The following is an 11,071-nucleotide window of genomic DNA, read 5'->3' on the forward strand; positions in this document are numbered from 1 at the left end:
AGGCAGTACTTGTGAATTGGGCTGGTATCGGTTGGTTGCCCTTTGTTCTGGACTGACTGCTTTCTTCTTCTTTGCGCTAGGCTATGGAGCACCGTATGGTTACAGCACAGCTGCCCCTGCCTATGGTATGTACACCATCTTTCTGATTTCTCCTCTTAGCAATGCTGTCACAGCAATCTAAAGCACAGTTTGTATCCAGGGTTTCTTTAAATGAATTGGAGGATCTCAGACCTGTTCATTCTAGTGACCCAACTTAAATTCCCTTTGAAAACGCCACAACCTTGTGGTTCTCGGTTTGGTTGGAGTTGCTCTTCTCTCTGCTTTGCCTGATTGAAGGACTGCTTGTTCTAATTGCCTGTTTCTGACCATACTGAAATTAAATATTTTAAGTAGTTCTTCTTACAGCCAACTTACACTCCATTCAAAGGCTACTGAAGGGCCATCCCCGGTTTCCAGCTGAACTGCTCGCCGGTTACATGGCTGCATTGAAGTGTCTGGCTTGAAACCATCTGGGTGACTTGAGTTAGGGTTAGGAAATGTTCACTTCAAATCTGTAGCCATCATCCTTTCCCATGAAGTTTGCTCTAGAGGTGGCATCAGTGGGCCCCAGCGTGGTGACAGGGTGTCACCGGCAGTGTCTTTGAAGTGCTTCCCGCACAGAGTCTGTGCAGCATGTTACAAAATCATAGGAGTGTCTCTTCTCCCTCCAAAAATAAAAATAAAAGCATATGCAGAAGTGAACCTCAGTGGCCCTTTGGATAACTTTTGAATGAGGTTTATGTGGCAATGGAGGCAGTAGGTTTGGAGTCAGTGATATGCCCTCGTAGACATTTTCCCTAACTCAGGCGCTACATGTTACAGGTCAGCCATCTGCAGGATGTTTGCCATTGAGAGAAGAAGAGTGTGCGCACGAGCATGAGTGTGTGGGTGTGCACGTGTGAGTGCGTATCGGTGCGACCCTGGGCTGGGCGTGCACGTGTACAGTGGGGAAGGACCTTGAATGTCCCGCTACTCGTGGTGGTAGTCCTCCACACGAGCCTCAGGGCCCTTCATTATGCTTTCTCTCTTCATGCATTAGCTTTTCCATTTTTGTTCAGATGAAAATGATGGGTCCTTAAGACACTGCTAAGTGGAGGCTCCATTTGATTTCATAACTGTAAAAAATAAGTAGAAAATGAACATGAACAGTTTGACCACTTTCCCCATTAAGATAGACTGGAAAGATGTGGAGAAGCTGCAAGGGTCAAACATTTGGGTGAGTCTTCTCTATGGCAAAGTACCAAGTCTGGGGTCTCATCCTTGACCTGAATGTCTCCTCTGGAATGCTCAGGTTTGGTCAGGACTTCCCCAGAGTCCCCAGATCCCCCGATGTGGGGTGATAAGGAATTGAGAACTCATTCGAGAAACTGTTTTCACCCAGAATTTGTTCTAAATTCAAATTCTCTAGCTCCTTTTGTTTTGGCCATTTGCTTTTACCATGCAGCCAACTTCCTGGATATCCTGACCACCTCATCCCTCCTGTGAATTAGGTCTGGGCAGTTGATCCAAATACATTTTGACTCACTAGTCCCATTGTGGTGTGTCTTGTGTGAGCGCCAAAGCATCTGCCTGCTAGGGCAGGTTGTTAATTCTTTGTCTCTCTTTCAGACATCGTAAGTCTCACATTCTTTAGTACAGGTTTACTGAGAGCTGAATTTTTCTCTTGAAAACACGGGTGTGTCTAGGCTTTAAGCTGCATTCATGTTTTTCCTCAGTCTTTTTTTTAATTTTTCTCTCTTGTGCCTCCCTTTCCTCTAACATTATACTTTCACCCTGCGGCCTCTGAGCCCCCCACTTCAGAAGGCTCCTCTCTTCCATGTGCCATATAACTGACTTCCAAAGCTGGTGAAATTTGATGCCCCCATTTTTCACATAAAAGATTTGGTTTTTAAATGTTACTGTGATGCCAACCTACTAAAACAATGCTTTATTTTGGCTGTAAGGTAAATATGTCTTTTGGCCTTTGTAAAGCTGTTGCATGTGGGGGTAATTTCCCTCTGATCATCTGGTGCTCTTGAACACCTGCTGTTGCTGCTTTGTGATTTCTCCATAGGTTAAATACTAGAATAGAGATAGGAGCAGATTTCAAATCATGCTTGAGTATGCAGAAGTCTGTGAGGCCACAAGAACTTGTTTATTACAAAATTAAGAAAGTAGTTAATCTTTCCAGATTTGCCACGCCAATACTGGCAGTAGCCGTTAAGATAAACCCCTGGTCACGACTCCGGCTGGAGCTGTCTTTCCGGGGAGCTGAGGCCTGCACAGAAAGCTGTGCTTTGCGTCTTGACAGTCATCCCTGTTTCTCCTACAATATGTGATGTGCCAAATTGAGAACAATTACGGATTTCTAGAGTCCCTTGAGAATATTCATCAGTGGCATTGCTTTTGATCTTTAGAATTCATGGCCGCTCACACAAATGAAATTGCTTTCTGAATATCATTCTTCCTGTGATATAGCCATCTTAATTTTGAGTGGAAAATACCAATTATCAGAATATTAGCAATTTCAAAATAGGAGATCTGTGAGAGGTTTGTGGGTCTCCTCCAGAATGCTTCATGTTGACTGACTAATCTGGAAAAGGTTAATGATCATTACTGTAAGATATTTTTTTACCTGAAATTTTTATTGGATTATTAAACTTATTTGGAGTCCTCTCCGTTTCTTTTCTCTGTAGGTTTACCCAAGAGAATGGTTCTGTTGCCCGTTATGAAATTCCCAACATATCCTGTTCCCCACTACTCATTCTTTTAGCAAATGACAGAAGCTAATTCCTATTGAACAACAAATACAGTACAATACAGAATGTTAGAGCAAAAGCCTTTTTATCCTGCTTTCTTTGAACACATACTTGATCAAAATTATTTGTAAAGAACATCTTTCCTACTTTTTGATTTTAACAAATGCAAATTTAGTTCTCTACAACTTGAAAACAAACAACAAGGAACTAGTTCTGTGAAACGGTACCTCACTTCCGGAAAATACCTTATACCAGCCCTTCTGTCCTAGGGAAATAAGTCTAGCAGTGCAGAGGTTGAGTCTTAGGAGGAGTATCAGATTATGTAAAATTAAATTTGTGAAGGATGTATAGAGTCTCAAACACTGATCACAAATAAACTGCTTTGTTGTAACACAGAGTACTGCCTGGTTCCTGATGCAGTCACCGAGTCTTAGCTCTGATTGATATGTATTTGCCCAGGGCACTGGAATTCGGGCTGTAGTTATTTTTTTTAATACAATAGAGACTTTTCATTTAAACTTTAACTTTGTAAATACTGAAGTGTGTAATTAAAGCCAATAAAATATGGGTTTGAATATTGTTTTAGCTTATTATTTTTGATATGTTTTGGTATCAAATTACAAGGAATTGAAAACTAATAATAACTTAGCCCTAGAAACCCATTCATTTGTAAGGAAACTGCTAAAACAAAGCAAAGGCAATTGTTAGTTTGAGCCAGTCTACTTACTTTGTAAGCCCTTTGTACTGCTGGACAAGGGCATCCCCATGAGAAAGGTATATTCTGTGATCCGAGCATTGCTTCTTAAAATGATGGCACTACCCAGAGATGGGGAAGGAGGAATGTGATTTAGTTTCCTAATTTCCAAGTTTTAAAAGAGAATAAATTAATCGATCAATCACCCTCTCTTGTTCTTGTGGCCTTCTTCACTCTGTAAGATACTGTGTTCACTTCCCTGGTTTTTTTCATGCAGATAGAAGATTAGCGATTTTTCTGGGATTCATGGAAAGGTCTCTTTTCCTCTTCAATTACATCAGAATCTAAAGCAGCAACAGGGTCCCCATAAAAACTTGCTCTTCGATTGTCCCAGTTCTTGTTGAGTGCTGCTGTGAAAAGTGACAGGTTTCAGCCATGGGTCAGCATTTATTTTTAAGTTTTTCTTAAAATTTATCTGATTAAGCTGGTGAAAAATGATCAGTTGGTAACATTGTGCTGTCCTGTAAAGGGTGCAGACCTGAGCCTTCCCCTGCATTCTCGCCTTGTTTGGAGAGCCTATGATGTTACTAGAAGGTAATGGTTTCATTAAGGTACTCACCCCCATGAAGGCACCAGTGTGGTCCCGTGTTGAGATTTCTAAGTTGCTGTGTCTTAAAAATGTCTGTTTTTAGTACGAATTAGCTTCCCTCTTCCCTCTTAAATTCTGTTTCTCAGAGCCCAATAGTGCCCATCAGTGAGAATGGGCTTTGCAAAATATAGCAAATTTATGTACCAGATTTCTTTCGGACCGCTAAATGAGAATCAGATGGGCAATTTAAAATAAACGTTAGTGTCGCTTCTCAGATGTGGATTTATTATCACAGTGGCTTGTTACTTCTCCTTGACCTTTAGTCTTTATTAGTGGTGGGTGATACTTTAATAAAACCTCATCACTTGCTAGAAATAGCTGTGAACTTACCATTCTCATCCTGTGCATTAGTGGCTAGACATAAACCTGAGGGCCCATTGCAGCTGGGAGTTTTCATGTTTCACTGATTCATTTTGCTGACCTATGGATGAAACAGAGCCATCACTGAGAAGAAAAAGCATGGCTGGTAGTGTCCAGTTTTTATTAATTCAATATTTACAATAGTCCTCTCTGTGTTTGGAATACTATTAATTGGCAGCTGCAGCCAGATTGTTATTTGAAATTGATTGTCAAATTTGCATTCCAAGTTGGAATCTCTCTGGAGATTTCTCTTTAGAAAATTATTTTGAAGTAGCTGACTCAGCTTCATAATTTAACCCCTCTATGATGGTGAAAAAGGGAGCTGTGCTGTTTTCCAACATGATGGCAGTCATTTCAAATGGTTTCTACCAAGTCTTTTTTTTTTTTTTTTAATTTTGTTGTTTGTTGGAAGTTACTAACCATGTTGTAAACCTGCCCAGTTGCTGCAAACTTTTACATTTCTCTGCTTTACTTAAAATAATTGAGCTGTCAGTCCTTTGTTAGAAGTGGTAACCATGCAAGTTCAACTGTTGAAATTTTGTAATGAATTAAGTGTCCCCCTCCCCCCCTTCTGCCCTCCCCACCCCTCCATTTTGTAATGAAAATTCCACTTACAGCTGAAAGAGCAGAGAAATATAAATGAAGCTCTTGGCTTCACCAAATTCTGTGACATTAACACCAAGTGTTGCTTCTCTGCTCTTTTCTCCACTGTAGGCGGTTTTTTCATTGACAGCCCCTATTGCCAGCCTCTGAGCGTCGCGCCACTTATTATTCACTTGGGCCCTCAAGATTTCTTCTCTGACTTCTAGAACCATCAGGTTGTCTGGCTTGAAATGGCAATTTCTGTCTTGGTCTTAAGAGCATTGTGACCCTCTGAGGCTTTCCAGCTTTCAGATACACCACCCTGACACCTTCTTTTGGAAAGCAATGACTGAGCATTTTAAAGAAGAGCAATACTTTATTCAAAGCCACGGTGTCTGTTTTAAAACCTTTCCTTTGGAAACCTAGCAATATCTGTACTTAACCCCTCCTAGCATAGTCTCTTGTCAGGGAGTTTACAGACCATTGTAGAACTTAGACTCAGTGTGTGAGCTGTGCTATCTCCTGACAGTTTTTAAACTTTTGTAGCACATAAACTGGGTAGTTGCATTCCTGACTGCGTCAGTTAGTGCTTTTATAATTTCTCAGAATTAGGGGTCCTCCTTGAAGCCTTATTCTTTGCATGGGGGCTGGCGCCCAGCCAGGGATGTGGCCTGCAGCCCGGGTCTCTTCTGGCTGCAGGAGCACCCCCTCTCTTGTGCAAGGTAATTGGTCCAGTAGATTCCCAACATACCTCATGCTGACTAGATGCAGTGCATGGTGCGTGCAGCAAGGAGTCCCGAGTCGTTTGTAGTCTTTCTGAAATCGTTAATCTGGGAACAAACCACTTATAGATTTTTCTGCTATTAGCCTTTCCTTCTTTTTTTAAAATTCGGGTGAATGTTTGAAAATCATGAATCGGTCAGTCACCGTTATTAATTGAAGAGCTGGGAATACCTCGTTAATGTATTTTTAAAACTAGTGTTGGACCCTCTGTGTATTTCAGGTTAATACTTTTAAGCAGTTTTCAGCACGTTTATCTCACTTTATTCTCGTTCTCCTCGGACCTCCGTAGCCATATCACTTGTATAAAATAGGCTGAGATCTAGTGACTGTAAGCTGTGGTCTCAGTAAACAAAGGTAAGCTCTTTTATTTTCTGATTAAAGAGAAAAATAACTAAAAGTCAATGAACACAACGTGCATATATGACAATCATACAGGATGTGTTTGCTCTCCTAGGTCTTATGTCATCATATTACCTTTAAAATTTTTATGATCTAAATGTAAAATAGTTATTTTCAGCATTTGTTTTAATACCCTTGTAATTACTTTTTATTCAAGAGAGACATTTCACTTTTACGAGTTAAATGTGTATATGTGTGTAGAAACTTATGATATTACATATATGTGAATTACACACCCGGACATGTTTAAATAAAAGAATTTGGTGGTGGGAAGAGTTCACCTAAGAAGACTTTAATGTCAGGGCACCCTTTTGGCCAAAGTGCTAGAATTTCATAAGCAGCAAGACTGGTGACAATGCTGGTAGGATCCATTTATATGTAGCTGTTAAACAAGCAGAGGATCAAAGTGCCAATTTCTCAAGGAGAGAAACTTCTCTGAGAAATGAAAATCTCTGATCTGTGTTGTATGCCCTAATACAACAGCAGCAAGAAGCCATAAAAGAAAAAGCAATAGCAAATGAAAAAAAAAAAAAACAAAACCAAAATATTAAGGTAACTATGGAAAAATATGTAATTGACTGAGTTAAGCTAACTTTGCAGAACCAACTTTGCAAGACTCAGAATGGTAAATACCCAGTCTGCAGAGACTAAATAGACAATTCATCTGTCTTTTCCAGGTTAGGTAGCTAGATGATTGATTTCCCACCTTACTCAGCCATCATGGAGTTCATTTAAAAGATGTGAGGGTCAGGCCAAATATTTTAGTAAGGGTTTGCTTCATTGAGTGTGTCCCATAAATACATTTCATATGTGTTAGATGTTCTTTGCTGAGGCCGTATTTGATATATAGAGATTAAAATGAATTTTGTGTTTTATTTGTCTCTAAGTAGCAGTTTTCTTGTTACTACTAACTTTGAAGGTTGCTGGAACAACGTTTTTTCCCCATGCAGTATCTGTATGTACGTCGCATGTGGCTTTGGCATCTCTAGAAGGTTGTATGAGGTCTAGCGGACTAGTACTGCGTACGTTCCAGTCCTCACGAGCAGCCGAGTGCCCTGACGTGCCGGGTCCTTCTCTGGGTACTAGCGAAACAGAGGCTCTGCCCGGTGAAAACATGCAAGTCCGAGAGTCTCCTTGTTGGTGGAATTGGGCTGATTATAAATCTCCTAGGTTGGGAGACAAATGATGCAGTAGCAGCATCAAAAGATAATTAACTTGGTTAGTAGTTTATTTATAGATTATTTAATATTATAGGCCCTCTGACATCAGTGAACTGGCCATCGTTTGGAAATTCACTCATTTTAAATATTTCCCTGGCAGTTTTGAGAGCCTGAAACCAACTCTGGTTTACGTTCATGGACCTCTCTCCAAGTAAGTGAATGGAATGAAATGAAGAACAAGTATTCCAGTCCTTTTTAAGCAGTTTTTATAGTATAGCAGAGACCAAAGTGGTTGCTTTAAACACTGACCACATTTTTTCGATGACAAGTGATCGTGCTTATAATCAATCATTCATTATAACTTACCTGTTTATTAGATTTTTTTAATAACTGCGGTGGAGGCAAATCTTCAGTAGTGAGTTAGGGGAACGAACTAAGATTTGCAGATGTGCCCCCACCCTTGCACCCAGCAGTTAGATTTCTAGGAATCTAGAGCCCTAGGAACTAGGGACATTAGGAGCAGTTAAAGCTGAAAACCTGCTCTGTGAATGGTCCTCCTGTACCTCCTGCTCAGCACAGGCCAGTGCGTCCTGGGACGGCGGGGGTGGGGGGGGGATCTCTCTTAAGTCCTCAGAGCAAGAAAGGTTCTGCTGTATTTGTACTTGCAAGCTATAAGGATCTGATGCCACACAGTGACCGTAGGTTTCTCAGTGTTACTAGGAGGCCTGGAAGGGAGATAGGTGGTAACTGAATAACAACCACAGCGTCAGGAAACTACCTACCGCTGAGATGAGTTTCAGTATTGGTGGTTCTCTAGCAGCAACTTACAGAGCACAAGCTAGGACTTCTTATGTAAGAATAAGTCTCTTTCCCTTCCTCATCCCATCTTCCAGAAAGACCGTTTTAAGTCAAGAATTCAAGTTGAGTTAGTTGTAAGAATAGATATCCTTTCCCACATTATCATTTTAGGTAGGAGCTAACAGCTTCCATTGATACTTGATGCAGTGATCTTTGGAGATTTTAAAAAATAGCTCCATAGTGCAAATTAGGTTATGTAAGCTTTACAGCACAGCTAGAAATAGGGAATAGAAATCATGTGGGAATCTGGGCCAAAGTATTTCTCTCCCTCCAGCAAATTCCTGTGGGGCTTGGGGATTAGATGAGTTAATACACGTAGAGTGCTTGGAATAGTACCCGGTGCACAGTAGGTACTCCGTAAATGTTGATGGTTCCTACCATGGTTGGCTGAAGGGACAGAAGGTATGTGAGGGAGGCAGCAAGACTGTGCTGGTGGGTAGCAGAGAAGTGAGCACATGGCCTGCTTGGGGGGGTTGGTGGGGAGCTGCATTGGTTCCTTGGTATTTGCAGGCTGGGGGTGCTCCCACACTTTGAGAGAGGACCCCTAAACAGGAAGGATAAAGCAACACTTAGGTAGTGTGGGGAGGTCGCTGCAGATCCCCGCTGACTGAAAATGCACGTGTTTCTGCTGTGGTGGACTCACTGGCTGGTCTGCTGCCAGGGGGCCATACGTACTCGCTTGGGCATTTAAGTGTGCTTGGAACTTCAAAACGGCTGAGCTTAGAATATCAGCCTGCTGATTCCAACTTTCCTCCCAGTGCATTAATAAGAAAAAAAGAGGTGTGTGATTACAGCTAGCCGTGGAATCCAACATCCAGAGCTCACCAGTGTTTGGCAGGTAGAAAGCAAGTTATTATAAACCACGGGAAGAGAAGTCTGGGTGGCATGCTTAGAGGGCCGCTGACTCCCATGCGTCTCTTTGTAGCATTCCTGCGGCTTCTCTCTCCTGGTATGCTTCAGCGCTTTGGGACACATCGGCACTCATCCGCACAGGAGGCCTCCCCTGCGTGTTAATCTTAGAAAGAACTCATCTGCCTGTCCATCCATCTCTTTCTCTTTTCAGTAAAAGGAAAAATGGGTAGATGGTGAGCCGGCGCCGTTGGTTGAATATACAGCTTGCTGTCTCTTTCTGCGCAGGTGCAGGCATCCCTGTCTGTTGGCAGGTGGTACGCTAGGTGGGGATTCCAGATTCAGTTCTCTCTCTCTCTTTTTTTTTTTTTAGGTTGAATTCTGTAACGCTCTAAGTTTATAAAACTGTAGACAGGGACTGAGCATTACCTTTAAAGGCAAATAAGATGGATTGGCGTGATAGTCAAGAGGCTTTTTTTTTTCTTCTTTTAATGGTACCAACGGTCTGTCTTTATTGTTTGCAACGGGAAGTGAAAAGAAGAGGGGACACAACAGCCCCAGCTCCAGGGGAAACTCCAAAGACCTTACTCTCTTCACTGTAGCCCCAAAGCAAGAGGCTTTTCTTAAATCCAAGAGATATTTGTATAAATAATGTCCTGGCAGAAGTCACCCCATTCCACAGCTGTGGCTGTTTGGTGGAATCTTTGCCTCATTGAACTAAGGTTGAGGGAGGGCCTCCCCCCCCCCCCCCCCCCCGCTTTGACCAGTCAGTTTTAACATCTTAATTCCTTGGTCCTTCTAAGGAGGGTCTTTGTCTTTCTTGGCAGAACTTAGCCATTCTGCGAACTGTGCTGCCTTTGCTGGGGGGGCTTCGTGGAGATTGCCGCCATCTGCCTGGGCAGCTTAAGGGAGACTGGGTAGCGTGTCCCAGCCGGAGATGTATGCTCGTACCTCTCCTGCTGCTTCTGGTCCACACGACGTAACATTAGCCTGGCTGCTGTGCAGACATTCTCTTAGCACTGCCTCGGGGCCCAGTCTCTCAGCCTTGGTCTGGCTTCGAAGACCTACCTGGATCCTCTGTGAGGTTGGGATGAGTGGTCTCTGCATTTACCTGTCAGCTAAATGTTTTCAGGTGATGAAGTCAATAGTAGCCTTCAGTTTAAGTTATTTTGGGCTGTGGGCAGCAGATTGAAGGAACAGAAGAAAGAAAAGGAAGAAATGCTCAAATCACTCTCTTGTGTGGGCCAGGCACTTGGACATTCTTCTCGAACAACCTTCTCAGGTGGAATCTTATTTTACAAGAGAAGAGACTGAGGCTCAGAGTTAAGCACTAGAGCTAGGGATGAAACCCCACTCTGTTCGATGCCAAAGCCTCTTTCCACCACACCATGCACGCTGTGCGTGCCGTGTGGCTGAAGGGGAGGGGAGCGCCGTGTGGCAGGAAGGACGTGTGCAGGCAGTGGGCTGGGCCAAACGGGGCCTCCGGGTCACAGGGTCTTGGCTGATAGGCTCCTGTGCTGGAAGCCAGGCTCTCTGACTTGAAGTTGTTCTGGACCAGATATCCTGGCCTTTTAAAAATAGGGCTATTTTTTATTGGACCAATTGGGTAAGTTGTTGAACAAACCGGAAAGACAGGCTAGAAGATGCGAGTAAGGTGTGGCTGCATAAACAAAGGAAGCGCTTATATTTCAAGCTTGTTTTTCTGTTTGAATATCAATGAGAACATGAGGTCTGTGTCTGCATTCAGCTAATGCTTTCTGAGGCGACGCTCTGCCTGGCCTGAGACTGGTGATGGGGATGCCTTAGAAGATTTGAGCCAGGCCCTAAAGCCTGGCGAGCTTTTGACTCACGGGGTAAAAAGAAGAGAGGGTCCTGGAGGGCCGGCAGCCCAGGTTTGGAGTGTGCTGGGGGGCTGTCCCCGGGTTAAGCACAGCTGGGGGGAGTGGCAGGTGGCGGGGGC

At 43.0% G+C, this 11,071-nt stretch overlaps 1 protein-coding gene across 3 annotated transcripts in view; it reads left to right on the plus strand.

Moving 5' to 3' along the window:
• STRBP (spermatid perinuclear RNA binding protein) overlaps positions 1–9,857 on the plus strand; it is a 134,175-nt gene extending 124,318 nt beyond the window's left edge. For 2 of the 3 annotated variants that reach the window (XM_035015854.1, XM_035015853.1), the window contains exons 17-18: positions 81–125; positions 2,715–6,026. In XM_035015854.1, coding sequence (XP_034871745.1) covers positions 81–125; positions 2,715–2,791 — 122 coding nt within the window. In that variant the 3' untranslated portion in view covers positions 2,792–6,026. Of the gene's footprint in view, positions 1–80; positions 126–2,714; positions 6,027–6,065 lie in introns of those variants that run through there. The other variant, XM_035015855.1, reaches the window with a different exon arrangement.
• The last annotated feature ends 1,214 nt before the right edge of the window (positions 9,858–11,071 follow it).

This window comes from Mirounga leonina, unplaced genomic scaffold (assembly GCF_011800145.1).
Source record: "Mirounga leonina isolate KUSES-001 unplaced genomic scaffold, KU_Mleo_1.0 Mir_170, whole genome shotgun sequence".
Lineage (NCBI taxonomy): Eukaryota > Metazoa > Chordata > Mammalia > Carnivora > Phocidae > Mirounga > Mirounga leonina.